Raw genomic sequence first — 18,360 nt, forward strand, 5'->3', positions numbered from 1 at the left:
AAACATATTTTTTTGTCCTGGCTCCATTGACCATGCTTTAGAATGTCATGCCATTCACCTGATATCATGGTCAACTATGGAAAACTGGAAAGAAATTCAGGGAAATCAATATGACTGTCACTTTGTGTCTCTCTGACATAGGTTATTCTTGTGGGATTACCAAAGCAGTTTCAATGGTGAACCTAGGCCTGAAAATAGATTTCATGTGATTTCATTGGGAGACAAATCACATGATCACAGTTGAGGCTTATTATCATTTTGGACAGGACTATAAAGAGGTTATAAGTTAACTGATTTTAATATAAATCATATACATTTTGAAAATTTTCCTTTTGTGTATTTTAGATAGAAAAAGAAGTTAGTGAGTCAATGATGAAATCTTTGAAATACTGTGATGTTGAGATAGTGACTACACGGCAACCTCTTTGCCAGTACCGAGCAGCCACAATTCATCACAGGTTGGCTTCCATGTACCACAGCTGTTTGAGAAATCAGGTATTTTCTCCAAAATTGCATGATTACATGGTCTTTCTGTGAATGTGCATGCTTATAAATGGGTAGGTTGGTAAAATATCGTAATATAAAATACTGGTTGCTATTCTCTTGAGCTGACTTGTCAAAATATGTTATTGATGAAGGTTGGTGATGAGCATCAGCGTAAACAGCACAGGATACTGGTTGATCTTCATTACAGTAAAGCTGTGAAGTTTTTTCAGCTCTTGAAGGATGCACCATGTGAACTTCTCCGTGTGCAACTGGAAAGAGTGGCTTTTGCTGAATTTCAAATGACAAGTAAGTAAAGTAAATTAAGGCATTTCTCTAATTTAGAGTGCAAATCCTATTTTAAATAGATGAATTTTCTGGGAACATTTGAACAAAATGTTTACAATGTATATTCAAAAAATAAAAATTGTAGATTCCTATTTTGGGGTCGGGCAATTATGAACTATTTATGTTGCTTACCTTTCTGATTCTCTTAGGTCAGAATAGCAGCACTGGAAAACTAAAGACTTTGTCTGGGGCCTTAGATATAATGATTCAGTGTCGGTCTGTTTTTCAATCTATCAGGAAAGAGCTTGGTGCTGAATATGAACAGGTAACTATTACTTTTCATATTTGTATATTTTCAGATTTGCTTTTGTAGTGGGGCTATCTGAGAGTGTTTGCAGGAGCTTGGTCGGGAAGGGAGAGATTGGGACAGCTGCTGCTGGCTTTGGGTGTGGCCGGCGTGGGCGGAAGAAAAAGATAGAAAAGGGAAGGAAAGATAGAAAAGGGAAGGAAAGGGACGGGGTGGCTGTTGCAGTTTGTCAGGTGAAGGTAAAGAGGGAGTGGAAGTTTTATTTGCTTTTCTTCGTAAGGAGGATATTTTAAGTAGAGGCTAGAGCGAGGGAGAGTGGGATTTTATTGCTTTCCTTCGTAAGGAGGGTATCTCAAACGGAGGAGAGAGAGTGGAGTTTTATTGCTTTCTTCGTAAGGAGAATATCTCAAACGGAGGCAAGGGGGAGTGTGTAGAAAGGACTTGGCTGAGGGTCCTAGCCTCAGATTTTAACAATAAAAATAAAGGGGAGGAGGGTTTTGACACCGAGACCTGACTGAGAAGAAGCAACAGAAGGAGAGACTGGTGGTGGCTACTGTTGCTGCGAAGCCTGGAGGCTATTTGGACTGTGACTATTGTTGCTGGTACAGGTTTTAGACTTTGTGGGGGAGTTGCCCTGGGGGGGCGAGCTATTGCTACAGCACACTGATTGTTGTTGTTTCTACTACTGCCTGGAGCTGGGGTTTTCCTCCATCCCACTTGACTCTGAATGACCGCTGAGGATCCTTAATTCCTGCTGCTATAACAGCCTTGGGCTGTTGGATATAATCATAGCATTGACTATCGTGGCTGGTTATTTTCGTTCCTGGAAGCCCCTCCTTGACAACAAGAGCCTGCTACCTCCCAGTTCTGCATGACCTCCGGCTGGAAGAGACATCTTATCAACCCCTAGAGAACATTACTGCAGGGCTTGACACAGGGGGACGGGGCTGGGAGGGCCTGGGCTTTTGGCGGCCTCTGAGGAGGTAACGCTACACTTTCATATTATATTGTATACTATGTTTGGATCTCACGTATCAGAGTTCATATTTGTTATAAAAAGATGTTTGCCTGGGCAGGTTCAATTTTATTACTATTTTTTTTAAAAAAACATAGCATTATAGACTTCTGACTGTAGCAGTGCACCTAATGAAATTCTGAAGGCTATTGCTTAGACATTACAGTAATTCCATAACACCCTTTCTGTTTAGAAATGTGTTGATGACTCAAACAATGCTGAAAGAGTTCCTGTTGAAGATCCATCTACTAACCTTAATAAGGAAGAAATATTAAAGCTCCTTGGTATATTTGAATCTCGATTGTCTTTTCTTCTTCTTCAGTTCATCAAATTGCTTTCATCAACCAAAAAGAAAACTGGGTAAGTGCCAACCTATTGTGTTACTTTCATTTAATTTCATTCCAAACCAGGGAGAAATTTCTTTTTAAATATGAACTTGAATCACTGGCTGGGTATCAGTACCATATTTTCCGGCATATAAAATGACTTTCTAAACCCTGAAAATCTTCTCAAAAGTCGGGGGTCGTCTTATACGCCCAGTCGTCTTATACGCCGGAAAATACGGGTATTCTATTTTATTCCTTTACACATGTGGTTTGGCATATTACTCATCAAGTTTTCTCTCTCCCCCCTTCTCTCTCGCTCAAACTCTATATTTTAACTGGAAAAGTTGGGGGTCGTCTTATACGCCCAGTCGTCTTATACGCCGGAAAATACGGTACTCTAAATAGAAATCCTAGAATAGTTTTCCAAACTCTGCAGAGTTATCTACTGCTATTTCATGTGTGTTCTGTATACGTGGTCATATTTTAGGATGCACAAACAGTTGGGTAAACTGTGTTAGTGTTTCATTTTTTTTTATTCCATGTTCTTATCTAATGTGAGATTTTTTACGTGAGGAAATGCTTGTTTATCTGTCTTTCATGGTACTATATATATCCTGTTGGACATAGAAGATTTAGATAGGAATTGAAGATACAGAAAAAGGGTATTACCCTTGTTTTCAGGTATCTATATGTAACAGGCAAATTATGATTTCTTTCATATGTGCTTAATTCATATTTATATTTCATATATGGTACTAATGGATAAAGATGATAAATTACATGCTTGTGTTGTGTAGTTTGCTGAATCTTAGACTTATTATATCAAGTTATGAAAGTTTCTGGTTTTTAGCAGTAAGCTCATTCATTACTTTGATTCATCCAAATCAGGGGAAAGCTGTCAATGTTTGTTTTTGCAGAGAAACGAGATAATCTATAGTCTTGCCAGGAAAAATCCAGTAATCTATTCAAAACTAACAATGTTAGCATTCTAAGACAAAAAATATCCATAGAGAAAAGGAGATGAATATATGGCAGGTTGAAATTGTAATAGAAGGTTCACAGGAATTGTAATAGAATTTCTAAGTCTCCACAAGATGGCAATATAAATACAGAACATAAAGAATATAATTCCTATTTCAAAATTAACTCATGTGTTATATAACCTGTTGATACCAATAATTGCTTTAATTTTATGGTACTCTATAGTAATAGAAATTTGAAATTTTCATTTGGTGCAGATGGAGGGAACTAAAATCAGTATTTCTTTCAAAGAGTATGATATAAATCACCAGAGGTATTATAGTATGCTCATTAAAATATGAATTCAGAAGACAATATAGGTAGTCCTTGTTTAGCAACTGCCTCATATTATATGACTCATCCTTACAGCTATGCCCTTCGCCAGTCTATAAAGCAAATTAAGATCATAAATGCAGTTGTGGTTTTACTTAGTGATCACTTCATATAACAACCAAGCTGGTCCCAATTGTGGTCTCTAAATGAGGACCACTTATATTTTTATGATAGTTCTAATCATGGTGGATATTAGAATACTTCTGTGTGCTGGCAATGAATAGTCATAATAGCAAGCTGTGGTTTGGGATTTACTGTGTTTCCCTGAAAATAAGACCTGGGCTTATTTTTTCTTGCCTCCAAAAGAGGCATCAGGCTTTATTTTCAGGGGGGTATCTTTTTCCCCTCACCTCACAGCGGTGGTACCAACAGCCCCACCCAGGTGGCCCACTTTTCTGCGGCCAAAGGAAATGCCTCTGTAGCTGAGAATGGAGCTCTGGCCTGCATTCTGCCATCAGAGGCCTTTCCGGAAGGCCTCTGCAGCCAAGAACTGAGCTATGCCTTGGATCCGTAGCTGGGTTCTCGGCTGCAGAGGCCTTCTGGAAAGGCCGTCAGGTAAAAAATGCAGGCTGGGGCATGCCGCAGAAGTGGGCCGGCGAGAAGTAGGCTGCAATGGTAAGTGGGTGCGGGGCGCATGGCATGAAGAATGGTTGCAGGAATTGGGTGGCCAGTCTAGAGAAAAGAAGGACTAGGGGTAACATGATAGCCATATTCCAATATTTGAGGGGCCGCCACAAAGAGGAAGTGGTCAACTTATTTTCCAAAGCACCAGAGGAAAGGAGAAGAAACAATGGATGGAAACTAATCAAGGAGAGAAGCAATCTGGAATTAAGGAGAAATTTCCTAACACTGAGAATAATTAACCACTGGAGCAGTTTACCATCAGAAGTTGTGGGTGCTTCATCATTGGAAGTTTTTTTAAAAAAGACTAGACAGTCACTTGTCTAAAATAGTATAGGGTCTCCTGCTTGAGCAGGGGGTGGACTAGAAGACCTCCAAGGTCCATTCCAGCTCTATTCTGATTCACCGTGATAAAAAAAAACCCAAAACATTCTGCTTAAAGCATTGACTTAGGTTGTGGGAAGCCAGCAGGAAATTGCCTCACCTAAAAACCATGGGATTGAGTTAACATTGGCAATCAGGACTTCAGAGATTGCTATTGCTAAGCAATTCAGTTGCACTTTAGGACTGCATCACTTAACAATGTTAATTCTGGGTCCAGTTACCATCATAAGTCAAGGGCTACCTGTGGCATAAATTGGAGATTCCTTCAAGAGCGGGGATCAATGTAATGGATCTGGAGAAAATTATTGGAAATAACAACTCAAGGCTGTTGGAGTCAGAGTTGGGGAAGCCACACAGCATTTATCCTTCTTTTGCTTCAGTTGGAACTGAATGGGGCAGTTCTTTTAGCAGGCATTAATTCCTTTAATTACTGTAGTAAGGATTTATGAATAAGCAAAGACCTGAAAATCTCTGCAATGCTGAAATTGAAATCCATTTGTTTTTAAATAAATGAACCTGTTTGGGGGAACCTGATAGATCTGAAAGAAAGAAAAACTAGCTCCCAAATAAGAATAGTTGTGATTAGTCTTTTTGGTAAATAATTTGACAGTGCTTAAAAGTGTTTATTAAGGGACTTGCAGTTCTGCCCCGTAGCGACGCAGTCGAGGGCTGATTTCGCCAACCCACCCCACGGCTGATTTTGCGCTGCCAGGGGACCCTAACTGGGTCAAAAGTTGCCCCAAAGAGGCAACGAAGTAGGGGTGCCCTGATGATCGCGGAATGACAGTGGTCATTCCACTCAATCTGGGGGAAGCCCTCCAACCCGACAGGCGAAAGGCTAGCTGCACATCAGTGTCTCGTCCAAGCTACCAGCAGCCGAAGTCCAAGAGCACAAACCAGAATAATGGTGAACAGCGTGCTTGGAACTGGGTGAGAACATTGATCTTCTCTCTTCTATTTTGTAATTGATTACCTGGAAAAAATCCCCAAAGTGAGAAGGGAGGGGATTATACCCCCAGCCTTCCATAGACGGAAGCAGCAAATTAACTTCACGGGGGAAAGAAATACATTGAAATGAAATTAATAATGTTGTAATCTGGATAAATTTGAAAATTAAGAATAACCATTAAGATTTTATATCTGTAAGAGTTTTGATGAAATTAAGTTGGAAAATAAATAAATACTACTGACATCTAGTGGAGAAATAGAGTATAGAACAACAGCAACACTGATTTAGAAATTGGCAAGACACCCAGAAACAAAGAATAATCTGTTCCCTTGAATTTTAATAACTTTCAGCCAAATAGAAAACAGCTGAGAACAAAGAAAGTAAACATACTGGGCCATATATCACAAACTGAGAACTACATTTGCTTCAAAAAACTGCTAACCTTCTGGGATTATAAATATTTACTGAGCTGTGATCTTTACGCTTAAGAACTGTCTGCAGAAAAGGAAAAACTAACAATTGGCTAATCTTCTAGGGGGGGATTTTACTGGATAAGTCAAACATTTTGGACTGCAACCTTGGCTGAAAGATAAGTTGGAAGACCCCCCGAACAGAAGAAATGTTATAAAAGACTGCCTTCAGTGGTGCTTTGATAATTGGAAACAAATTGGATTATAAAAAAAACCATATATAAAAAGATAAGAACTATATAAAATTTGATGGTTTGGATTTTAAGATTGGCTGGTTTAAAAGGCGAAACCGGTGAAAGAATATCTGGAAGGGGGAGAGAAAATGGATGCTGCACACCTATTAAAAAGTGGCAGGAATCTACATCTAATATCCTCCTTTGAAGGCCTCAGCCTGGAACACTAGAGATCTGCAGGAGCGATAATTCAAGACAAAGCAAATACTTTTCAGGAGGAAATGTATGCAATGCTGCGACAGATTCAAATGACAATAATTTCAAATCATGATGAGATTAAAAACAACTTTGATTGATGGCATAAATGACCACATTTCCAATTTAAACTTACAAGTAAAAAATTCTCAGAAAATGATGAAAAAGAATGAACAAACAGACCAGATAACAGAATATAAATCAGAGGTCAGTGTCCCAAAAAGGGAAACTATAGATCAAGAGAACTACAAACTAATACAAACAAAAGAAAATTTGCAAGGTTTTACCATAGTAATGGAAATGGAAAAGATATTCTATATTTCAGGACTTCAAAATCAACTTGAAGATTGGAAAGAAAATCTAACAAAATCGACTATAGAGCAACCAGGACAATCATTAAAGTTTGGGAGACAAAAGATACCTAACTTGTTTTTTCTATTCCCAACAGCATTCACAAAAATACAGGAAAAACTCCTGGGCAAGTTGAATACACTAATTTTGAAAATTACTTGGCAAAAGAAGAAGGCTAGAATCAGATTTGAGAGATCTGATGCGATCTACCTGAGGAAATACTATATGATTAAACACTTGTTTGAATATGCTTAAAAGAATAGATAAATTATGGATATAAAGGGGCCTCATAGTAACAGAGATAAGACATACAAGTAGTATAGTAATTTTTATAATATATGAAATGTGAAAATATTGGGATGGCATATATGAATGAAAAGGTTGGATATTTAAAGGTTACTAACTTTGAGAAAACTATGACTGATAAGAATGGTTTGGATACAGAGGGGAAATTAAGTTTAAATAAGAATTTTGAAAACAGGACATATAGCGATTTAATAAGATGATTACTATAAATACAACTGAAATATAAACTGATAAAATTGCTATGTGCTGATGTTACTGTTATTTGTATAAATACAAGAAAAAGGTTTATATTTAACTTTATACTGTATGTATTGAATTTTAAGAATGATATTTGCTAAATGTTGATAAAAGAATACCATTGGATGAAGAGAAGATCAAATAAATATATCACTAACATATTGATTATGGGATTATAGAATTAACTATTATTGTTTTTTAAACATTGAACTCAGGCAACACACTGTTTACTAAGCATTAAAGAATGTTATTGTAAAAAATTAATAAAATACATTAAAAAAAGAATTCTAGAGAAGACAAAATGGTGGGGCAAAGAGGATGGCAATGATCATTTAAGATGATTATGATAATAATTAGAGCAACAACATTAGTAACAACAGTAATATGAAATCAACAGCAAATGCCAGAATCTCCCATCTTCTTAGGTTGCAATAATTGCCAAAATGAGCCTGGTGAAGTCTTTGACTTAAGATAGAAAACCTTTGCACTACAAGAATTTACACATCATTTTGCATAATATCATAACCCTCCTCCCCAAATAATAATTTTAAAAGCGGCCAAAATATCATGAGACTCCAAATAAGAACATAAAGATCTTAATATATTTGATTATCATTGTTGTTATTATCCTCATCTTCAAAATCTGAAGGTCAGTAGATGAAATATAGGGTCATCATGGATGCTTAAATTGCTGTTCCATTGTTTAAGCTAAATCTGGTTGAATTTTGTGATTGTATTATTGTTGCCAAAAAGATAATCATATTTTAAATTAAATAGTATTGAGGTATATCATAATCAAGTTTTGAAAGAGCTCACTGTCCCCTATATCATAATCTGCAAGTCAGGGATTCTGGTTTTACTCAGACATAAAAAAATAAAGATGAAAGAATTGTAAAAGTGTTTATTAAGGTGCAAAGAAAAAACTTGATGCTGATCTGAGGGGGAAGTTTGCTGAATGGGGTGATAAAGTCAGGGCTGGATACTGATGGATAATTTTATGGTGTTTTGAAGAATTGAGATAAGGTTAAAGAGAATAAGAAAGAAAAATGAAATTTTATAGAGCAAAAAGGGAATTCAATTTGAGGGTGAGAATAATATTCTGATAGTGGCGGTAAAAAACAAACTGAATGGAATTGGTAGGAATTGTCCCTAGCTTAATGGTACATAAATGGGGGGGAAGGCTTCCTGCCAAACAGTTCTTTAATTCTACACAAGTGAATAACCATGTGCATTAGAAAAAACACAAGGTAGAACTGGAATGAATGTAATTATTTCTGACAGTAATTAGGGATCATAAGAAAGGTGAAAATTTTAAGAGCCACTGATGAAAACATACAGAATGAGATAATAATGAGATGATAATGAGATACTCCAGATAGCAGAATGGAATGAATGTTAATTTTTTTCTGCCTTCTCAGAACAGTAAGGCGGTAATTTCTCCCAGTTTTCCTATGGGATAAACTGACTTCTATTTGCTTTCTTATTAAAAAGGATAGGAAAGAAACATACAAATAGACGTCTTCAGTTAACTTTATATATGATGTATTTCTGAAAGAATATACGTTTTTGATCCAATAAATTGCCACTAAAATGAAGCTTTCACACCCCTTGAAAAACTGTTTTTAAGAATTTGGACAACTTTTGGAAGCAGTACGAGATGTGACTCAAAAATCTTCAGTGGGGAAAAAAAATTGGTGTAAATTAGGGAACTCTCCCTCTTGAACAAACTAAAGTGTCTTTTGTTCCTATTGATGTGCTGTAGCAAAGACAATATTTGTCAGTGTTCTTTAAGCATTTGGATAACTTGTGTTCCATTTTGCCTTTCTCTAGCAGTAAAGATGAAGAAAACCTTAAGGTGAATAAGTACGCTTACTCACTTCTCTTGCGATCAGCAGCCAACAAAAATCTAACTTTACTGGAAAGAACAGACGTTATTTTAAACATACTGCAGCAGCTGACTCAGGACAGTGAAGGAAATAATCTGGGAATTCAATGATCCACCTTAATGCTGGCCTACTGCATTGTGGTAAATCAGTGCCTTGATCCAAATGGAATGTGTGCTTCTGTCCAACATGGACTGCTTGATTTTATTTATATTGTTACATATTTAAGATTGTACAGTTCGAAAAATAAACTTCGACCATTATTCTTTAAATGCCATTATGAAGGGTTTTTTTCTGTTTTGTTTATTTTATTTATTTGTTAAATTTATTTGCCATCTATTTCACCATGGGGCTACTCTAGGAGGCTTACAATAATTAAAAAGGAAGAAGAATGAAAAGATGTGTAGAAGACAGAAGTGAAATAATAGAACAATAAAGTAACAATAATAACAAAGGAACACAACAAGAATAAATACATCAAAATGATTAACAAGAAGATGGATGGGTTAAGAGCAGAAAGCAAGGGGGAAGGGAGAGTCTACCATCAATCTAGCAGCCACCTCTAATGTGGGACTCCCCCATTTGGTCCCCAGGCCAACCAGTAGAGCCAGGTCTTCAGGATCTTGCGGAAGAATAGGAGGGAGGAGACAAATCTTATGTCAGATGGGTGGGAATTATGGCCCCTTTATGACCTGTGGACTTCAACTCCCAGAATTCCTGAAGTCCACAAGTCCAAAAGGGGCCATAGTTCTCCACCTCTGCCTTAAAGGGAAAAATGTTCCAAAGGGCAGACATTGCAGCAGAGAAGTCTCTTCTGTATCCTACTAGTCGGAGTTCTTTGACAGGATCCAAAGTTGGCACTCTCTGCCGGCATGGGTAGGATGGGCTTGTCCTAGCAGGATAAGGCAGTTTATCATTAATCAAATTTATATGGCCACCCACCTCACTAAAGTGGCTGATATATAACAAAACTATGTATAAAAAGATCAATTATTAAATACGTAAAATAATCATTACTAAAATATAAAAAACCACAAGGCACAATTGAGTGAATATTCACTGGTGTCCTTGGGTCTCCAAACCTAAAGACATAGCCAGGTCTTGGCAGAACATTAAGGGGGATGGAGCTAAATTCACTTCAGGGCGAAGAATGTTGCATAAGGCAAGTGAACTATTTTGCATTTCAGCCACCATTCTTTTCAGAAATGCAAATAAAGTTGTATATTAAAATGTGTTTTATTGAAAATGAGTCCTATCTGCTAGCATTTTACTACTTTTGTTTTGTGTTCCTGCTGCCTACTCTTCCCAAAAGCAACATTTGTATTTTACAAAGTTAGCAATGATAGCATTTATTGCAACCTAATGGCACCTTAGCTACTTTGTTTAGGATATTTTGGTCTAGAGATATTTTGCACTAGTAAACACCTCTGAAATTTAAATAGTGTCACAGATGCCTCACTAAAAGCTTCCCATGGCTAATTAGCGTGTCAGGCATGCCTGCTAAAATATAAATTTGTGCAGGAAGCTAAATAAATGGCAAAAGTAGGACAGCTATCCAAGTGGAAAAACACAAACCTGTTTACCATGAGGTTATTTAATAACAGCTGCTTTAATTTGTCTTAGAGTGGAGAAGTTCACATGTTAAAATGACAAAACAATATTATGAATCTATTTACCAGCACAATTCTTGCAGCACGGACCCCTCGGGGATCCCTGAGGTGATAGTTTCAGACTTCTGTTGTAAGGCCTGATCAGTATAATTCTGACATTTAGCAATTCAGCATATGCAAGCCGGTTATTGTGTGGCCTCTTTTCTGTCATAGCCATGGTTTTAGAGATTAAACATCCAATATTTTCCTGTCATTTTGAAGATAAGGCACCATTTTTGACCTAGCCCTTTCACTGATTTTCTTCTCCGTAAGCCCAGCAGTTTCTATGTATTTTGTCAGCCCATACTCATCCCCCGTTTTCATTTTTCTGTCTTAATTTCCCACCTACTGGCACCCTCTGTTTACGTTGTTGATCATTCTTTACTGTCTTTTTGTCATTACCCAAAATTACTATATAAGTTTTCTTCTTTTCCTTTTTTAAATGAGAGTTTCAGTAAATTGCTAGAAAATATTTTTAGAAATGTCTCTAGACCATGTTTCAATTAGAAACATAGGAAATACAGAGGTGCAGTTGAAGCTCTGCAGTTCTTTTATTGTCCATGCTTTAAAAATATTTTTAAATATTTAAACAAAATTATTTAAATAGTGTTAGTGGAATGCTAGCTAAAAAATCAAGGTGATATGTTTCCAACTATAGATGCTGAGCATAGTATATGAACAAATTGTTCTGTATAGTTACTCAGTTACTTCTGTATAGTTACTCAGCTCATTTTAATATTGTAAATAGATATATTGAACTTTAGAAGCTAACCATATTTGTGTAACTGTACCCATATTTTCCAACTAAAAAAAGGCCAAAAAATTCACCCCATCCCATTCCACTGTCTCAACCATATCCTTTGTCCCAAAAAATTAACTTTCAGAGGTGGAGGGAAATAGCCCACTGTAACAGTCAAGGCATTATAGCTTCTGTTTTTTTTAAAAAAATGGAGGCCATAATTTAATCATATTGTGTCTGGGAATTATTGCCTCATTATGTAATTAAATATTTTATGCAACCTTTATTTCTTCATTTTTCTCTTTCCTTGGGCCAACTTCTATTATTTTACCCTCTTCTGAATGCTTCTCACACAAAATGTTAAAAAAATTACCTTGAGATTCACTATATATTCCAGTGTGGTGCAGAATCATTTAACAGAATTCCTAATCTTAGCTCTGAGGTCTTATTCTGAATCCTAGTTACTCATTGCCCTAATTTGAATTCTGACAGCTGTTCCTCTGCTCCTGGAGACTAGAGAATATTGGACAGCTATCAATGCAGAAATTTTGGCAGAAATCACCCCCTTTCTTATGCAATTGAAGGGATGCAAGCTACTTAATTCAAATTTAGTGCTATAATTAATATCTATTTGACAAACTAATTTACAATGGTTGTATTATAGAATGAGTTAAAGTGTTCTATATACTGAGTTACAGTATTAACAGACCAATCCTTTGAAGCAACAGATTCCTTAAATGGCTTGCAAATTTTGGAAGCAATCCAAATCAAAACCTTTTAGATGCATTTTATACATCACTTTTATTTATAATTTGGTAAACGTTATTAATTTGCAGAAGATTAAATGTAGCTTATTTTTTCTCCTTAACAGCAATTCCTGCTTTGCCAAATGTTAAACAAAAGACTTTTTTTCTAAGCAGCAGATGGTAATACCCCCGATACAAATAAAGCTGCTTTAGACTGTAGTTCTATTTCTATTCTTGTCTTATGTTTTACTCTCATGAGACTGATCCTTTTCAGTAGAAAATGTGTATGTAAATGAAATACCTTCAAGCTAATAGGAACGAGGTTCTTCTAATTTTGGTTGTTAAAATGGACATCCCAACACCTTCAAAAATTATTGTAGGTTTTAAAATGTAGCAAAACAACACACGCTGAAATTATACACCATTATTGATTGTCTTGCTTATTATTTCTGCCCTTTAACCAAACAGAAGCATCTCTCATTAGGCAGCAAACTGTTCCTTTAACCTTATTAAGGAGCAACTACTGTTTCTTCTCAAAACAATACTTGCTGAAATCATGCTTTTTATAATTAATGGATTGTAAAAAGTGAGATCATTAGATTATGAACAAGAAAGTTACCTTGACTTTGAAATGCAGCCAATAATGCAGTTTAATGTGTGGTTCTTATGTAACTTGTATGTGAGGAATTGACTTGAAAAAGGCTTTGTGGTCAGAATGGAAAGCTTAAATTGATTGTCAGTGAAGAAAAATGTTCAGTGGAGTTTGAAGGGAATTCTCCAGAACAGAGAGCATTTTTGGACTAATAGAAACCAGATGAGCTCCTTGCTGTGGGGAGAATGTTAAGATGTCTACCTGTTATTTTGTGTTCTGCATCGTAGAATCAACGCTGTAGCCAACTGCTATGAAGCTCTTATTTGAGGAGAACTTAAGAATTGACATAAAAATGAAAAACTGAAACACAACCCCTGAAGTACAAGAACTGAAATAATTCTACAAGAGCTGACTTGACTCTAGCTGACTGGATCATACATATAATTATGCTGACCAGTGACTACAAAAACAGCTGAATTGCTTTAGTGCCCATAAACCCTGTCCTTTATATTATATAAGCAGCAATTCTCTTCCCCTCTAGCTTTACAGTTAATGTACTTTGGCATCAGAGAGAAATTGCAGAGCAGAAACTGTCAGTTCTCAAGCCAGAGCACTAAATAACTAGTGTAATGTACCTTTTGTTCTCTACTGGAGCAGTCAGGCATCATACTTTCTGTCTGAACAAATTAGGGGGATACTAATGTGTAAGCTTTCACATACTTTAGTATCATGCTTTCTAGTAAGGCATCTGAAAGACCTCTCAGTTAAAAACTCACACAAGCTTCCCTAACAGAACGGTATTTCTTACCTTGCTGTTCTATTGCAGAGATCCCCAATCTTTTGGGCACCAGGGACCGGTTCCATGGAGAAAGGTTTTCTGCACACTGGAGAATGTGTGATTTTGTGGGCTGCCTGCATCCCATGGATGGGGCTTTGCTTGTTTGTGCGGACCAGTTGCTGGCATGCCGCTGCCTGATATCGGTCCACGGCCCTGGGGTTGGGGACCCCTATTCTATTGGATCAGCCTTGGTAAATTCATTAATAAGTTATTCAGCTTACAGATAGCAGTATCAGAAATATAAAAAGCAAAGTAATCAAAGATACAGTACTGTCAGCTATAGTAGAATGTTTCTCATTTAGGCAAAATAAGGCTTTTCTGCATAACAACAACAACAATAATAATAGAGTTGGAAGGGACCTTGGAGGTCTTCTAGTCCAACCCCCTGCTCAACCATTTCAGACAAATGGTTGTCTAGTCTCTTCTTAAAAATTTGCAGTGTTGGAGCATTCACAATTTCTGGAGGCAGGTTGTTCCACTGATTAATTGTTCTAATTGTGACACTACTACTGTGACGCTTGCAACACTACAGTTTCTAACTCAAGGACTTGTTCTTCTTTTTTCCTGTACTTCTCTTTTTTAAGGTATAATACCATGAAGGTTTTGAAATTTTATTGTGTAATCACTGAGGAATGTGTGTATGTTAGAAAGTTTATTGATGTGTTGATTTAGAGAAAGCATACGATGAAAGTAGTAATGCTTGAATTATGAAAGACTTTGGAGTTCTAGATTAGTTGATGAATATGGTAAGAATGGTATACAATGAAAATAGCATGCATGGGGTAAAAGGAATGCTTAGCAAATGAACACTGAGCAAGGAGAGAGCTGAGGATGACTGTTTAATGTATTTATGGAGAACTATAAAAGGAATGCCTGCGGGTGATCTTAGAATTTTGTGTTTGGGGATCTGAATATATATTTAATTTTTATATGCAGAGTATTTTGGGTTTTGAGTAGGGAATCTGATGTGCAATGAATTTTAAATAGACTGTCATGCACCAAGGAATATGACACACACACAAATACATGAATAGGTGTGTGGACTGGTGCAAATAAAGATAATTTGCAAAGATAGAAAAGTGTAGAGATACAGTGAATGTATTGATGAAAACTAGATTCAATTTATTTACTTCTTTTTTCTTATCTAATGCCTTCAATTTAATTGGTTGTTTCTGTGCTCTGCTTCCCTAAAATACAGCCTGATGAATATATTTATTCAGGTATATCATCTATTTTTATCTTCTAAGGAAATGCAAAAACAATTTGAAGCTACAATTCAGATTCTTTTTGTGTAAACAAAGCTAGCTTATCAAACATTAGTTAGAATACACATCATATAATCCAGGTTAGTGTACAGCAGCATTAATCACTGCTACTAATACAAGAGAAAAGTGTTCAAAACATCAGAGATGTATACTTCCAATGATTGCCAGGAATAACCCAATATTAAATCGTAAAGAAGGTATTTTTAATTTTAGATATTACTGCAAATTATAGAGTCTTCAAATGTATTACAGCTAGAGGCATTTTCTAAGTTCAGCAGCAAGATCCTGGGGGGTAGGGCGACTGGCTGTACAGCTTACTAAGATTCCTTCATTTACAAGAGCTCCAGCTGTTGTTGGACCTATTGCGGCAAACTGAAAAGAGAGCCATGTTATAGGATTTATTTATGTATTTATGCATATAGAACAATATTTAAACTTTAAAAAATAGAAAAGTGATAAAAAAGTAAGATAAAATGCAGTAGAAATATGCTTGCTGTGTTGGTCATCAAGACTGATGAAAAAAATGAATAATTTACTTTTATGGCTTTCGGATCTCTTCTGTAGTAGTTATAAAATACTATGTGTCAAAATTCTGGTGTAAAACTTACCTTAATTTGGGAAATGAGATCACCTGACAATTTCAAAATCTGCTTCAGACAATACTTGACACCAGAAGGACTGAAGAAAATAATACCAGCAGGAACACCCTGTCCAAATAAAAATATCGAGAGAGAGAGAGAGAACAGATATTTCTTTACATTTTCAGTTCCAACACTCATAGATTTTTATGACTCTAAAAAGATAGGTTGCTTCAGAAGTTAAAAGTCACCTTCATTCCTAACCTAGGCACATGACTGCAATGGAAATAGCACTGCATTTTGTTTAGCAAAACCACTCTACTACCTGATCAAAAATAGCCACTTTGAGGCTGGGAAGCACATTTGAATGCTGTCATATAATGCAGGGGTCCCCAACCCCCGGTCGATGGACCAGTACCAGGCCGTAGCATGCCAGCAACCGGGCCACACAAACAAAGCCCCACCCATGGGATGCAGGCAGCATACAAAACCACACTCTCCGGTCCGTGGAAAAATCTTTCTCCACGGAATCAGTCCCTGATGCCCAAAAGGTTGGGGACCTCTGATATAATGGTTACCAGAGAGCCTGTCAGTTCACAAAGCCATAGAAATTCTCCCTCAGTAGCAGGGAAAAATATCTCCAAAGCATTTGCTTGGTCTAACCTGTGTTCAGTGGTAACTCTGTACCAGATAAATGGAAGACAGTATTTTCTTGAACTGCAACATGACTGAGAAAACAAAATACCTCTTGTGAGAAGTAATTCGTCAAGGATTCCTGGAGGTCGGGATGTTGACTGGTTTGATAAACAGTGACGGATTCCAATACAATATCTGCAATGTGAACAATGAAACTTATTTGTGATTTATTTGTTTATTGTTTTCAATTAAAACATGAATGGAAATATATTTAAACCAAAATTCATTCTTCTACCTAAAATGCAAATAAAGCCAGCTGATTATAAAGCAAAATTCTTATCAATATTTTAGAGGTGTATTGTCACAGACAGTATGATTTATGGCCATTTAATATTTTTTGAAAGTTTTTAATCTTCATGAAAAGTTGTTACCAGAATACTATCAAGAGATATGATCAAACCAGAATAAAAATCCTATGACATATAATACAAATGTGAAGATTTGTAAAGAATCTAAGAATAGCTGGGCAAAGAAATTGCTGAGAAAAGAGAAGAAAGTGCTAACTTTAACCAAATTCAAAATGTATTCTTTCTAAAGATAAAGTCTCAATAATATATCACCCTTGAAAGAAACAAAGAGAATTTCAAATCATATAATAAAATGTAATTGCCTGGACAGTATCTCTCAGAACAGATAAAAGCATTTTAGCAATAATAATAATAATAATAAAGTTGAAAGGGATCTTGGAAGTCATCAAGTCCAACCCCCTGCTCAGGCAGGTAACCCTATACCATTTCGGACAAATGCCTGTCCAGTTTCTTCTTAAAAACTTCCAATGTTGGAGCATTCACCGCTTCTGGAGGCAGGTTGTTCCACTGGTTAATTGTTTTAACTGTCAGGAAGTTTCTCCTTAGTTCTAGGTTGCTTCTCTCCTTGATTAGTTTCCATCCGTTGCTTCTTGTCCTGCCTTCAGGCGCTTTGGAAAATAGCTTGACTCCCTCTTCTTTGTGGCAGCCCGAGATATTGGAACACTGCTATCATGTCCCCCCTCGACTTTCTCTTCATTAAACTAGACATACCCAATTCCAGCAACCGTTCCTTATACGTTTTAGCCTCCAGTCCCCTAATCATCTTTGTTGCTCTTCTCTGTACTTTTTCTAGACGTATCAACATCTTTTTTACATCGTGACCGAAACTGGATGCAGTATTCCAAGTGTGGCCTTACCAAGGCATTGTAGAGTGGTATTAATACTTTGCGTGATCTTGATTCTATCCCTCTGTTAATGCAGCCTAGAACTGTGTTGGCTTTTTTGGCAGCTGCAGCACACTGCTGGCTCATATTTAAATGATCGTCCACTAGGACTCCGAGATCCCTCTCACAGTTACTACTATTGAGCAAGGTACCCCCTATACCAGGGGTAGGCAACCTTGGCTCTTTTATGACTCGTGGACTTCAACTCCCAGAATTCTTGAGCCAGCCATGCTAGCTCAGGAATTCTGGGAGTTGAAGTCCACGAGTCATAAAAGAGCCAAGATTGCCTACCCCTGCCCTATACTATACTTGTATATTTGGTTTTTCTTGCCTAAATGTAGAACCTTACTTTTTTACCATTGAATTTCATTTTGTTAGATAGCACCCAGTGTTCAAGTCTGTCCAGATCCTCCTGTATCCTAAGCCTGTTTCTGGAGTGTTGGCTATTCCTGCCAGCTTGGTGTTGTCTGCAAATTTGATGAGTTCCCCATCTATCCCCTCGTCCAAATCGTTGATGAAGATGTTGAAGAGCACTGGGCCCAGAACAGAGCCCTGGGGCACCCCACTACACACTTCCCTCCATGTAGATGTGGTTCCATTGAGGACCACATGCTGAGTACGGCCGGTCAGCCAGCTACGGATCCATCTGGTGGTGATGCTGTCT

At 36.9% G+C, this 18,360-nt stretch overlaps 2 protein-coding genes across 5 annotated transcripts in view; one reads left to right on the forward strand and one right to left on the reverse strand.

Annotated features, from left to right (window-relative positions):
* EDRF1 (erythroid differentiation regulatory factor 1) overlaps window positions 1-9,664 on the forward strand; it is a 38,880-nt gene extending 29,216 nt beyond the window's left edge. Inside the window, exons 21-25 of the mRNA XM_015817552.1 lie at window positions 346-495; window positions 639-792; window positions 981-1,096; window positions 2,287-2,453; window positions 9,349-9,664. Of these exons, the coding sequence (XP_015673038.1) occupies window positions 346-495; window positions 639-792; window positions 981-1,096; window positions 2,287-2,453; window positions 9,349-9,514 (753 nt within the window). The 3' untranslated portion in view covers window positions 9,515-9,664. The remainder of the gene's footprint in view (window positions 1-345; window positions 496-638; window positions 793-980; window positions 1,097-2,286; window positions 2,454-9,348) is intronic.
* Window positions 9,665-14,504: 4,840 nt separating this feature from the next.
* The window catches only part of UROS (uroporphyrinogen III synthase), a 25,756-nt gene continuing 21,900 nt past the window's right edge, over window positions 14,505-18,360 (reverse strand). For 3 of the 4 annotated variants that reach the window (XM_015817563.1, XM_015817580.2, XM_015817572.1), the window contains exons 8-10: window positions 16,554-16,639; window positions 15,839-15,937; window positions 14,508-15,602 (exon numbers count right to left, since the gene is read on the reverse strand). In XM_015817563.1, coding sequence (XP_015673049.1) covers window positions 15,483-15,602; window positions 15,839-15,937; window positions 16,554-16,639 — 305 coding nt within the window. In that variant the 3' untranslated portion in view covers window positions 14,508-15,482. Of the gene's footprint in view, window positions 15,603-15,838; window positions 15,938-16,553; window positions 16,640-18,360 lie in introns of all 4 variants that reach the window. The other variant, XM_015817588.1, reaches the window with a different exon arrangement.

The sequence above is a fragment of the Protobothrops mucrosquamatus genome, unplaced genomic scaffold, assembly GCF_001527695.2.
Source record: "Protobothrops mucrosquamatus isolate PMUCROS unplaced genomic scaffold, P.Mucros_1.0 scaffold_128, whole genome shotgun sequence".
Lineage (NCBI taxonomy): Eukaryota > Metazoa > Chordata > Lepidosauria > Squamata > Viperidae > Protobothrops > Protobothrops mucrosquamatus.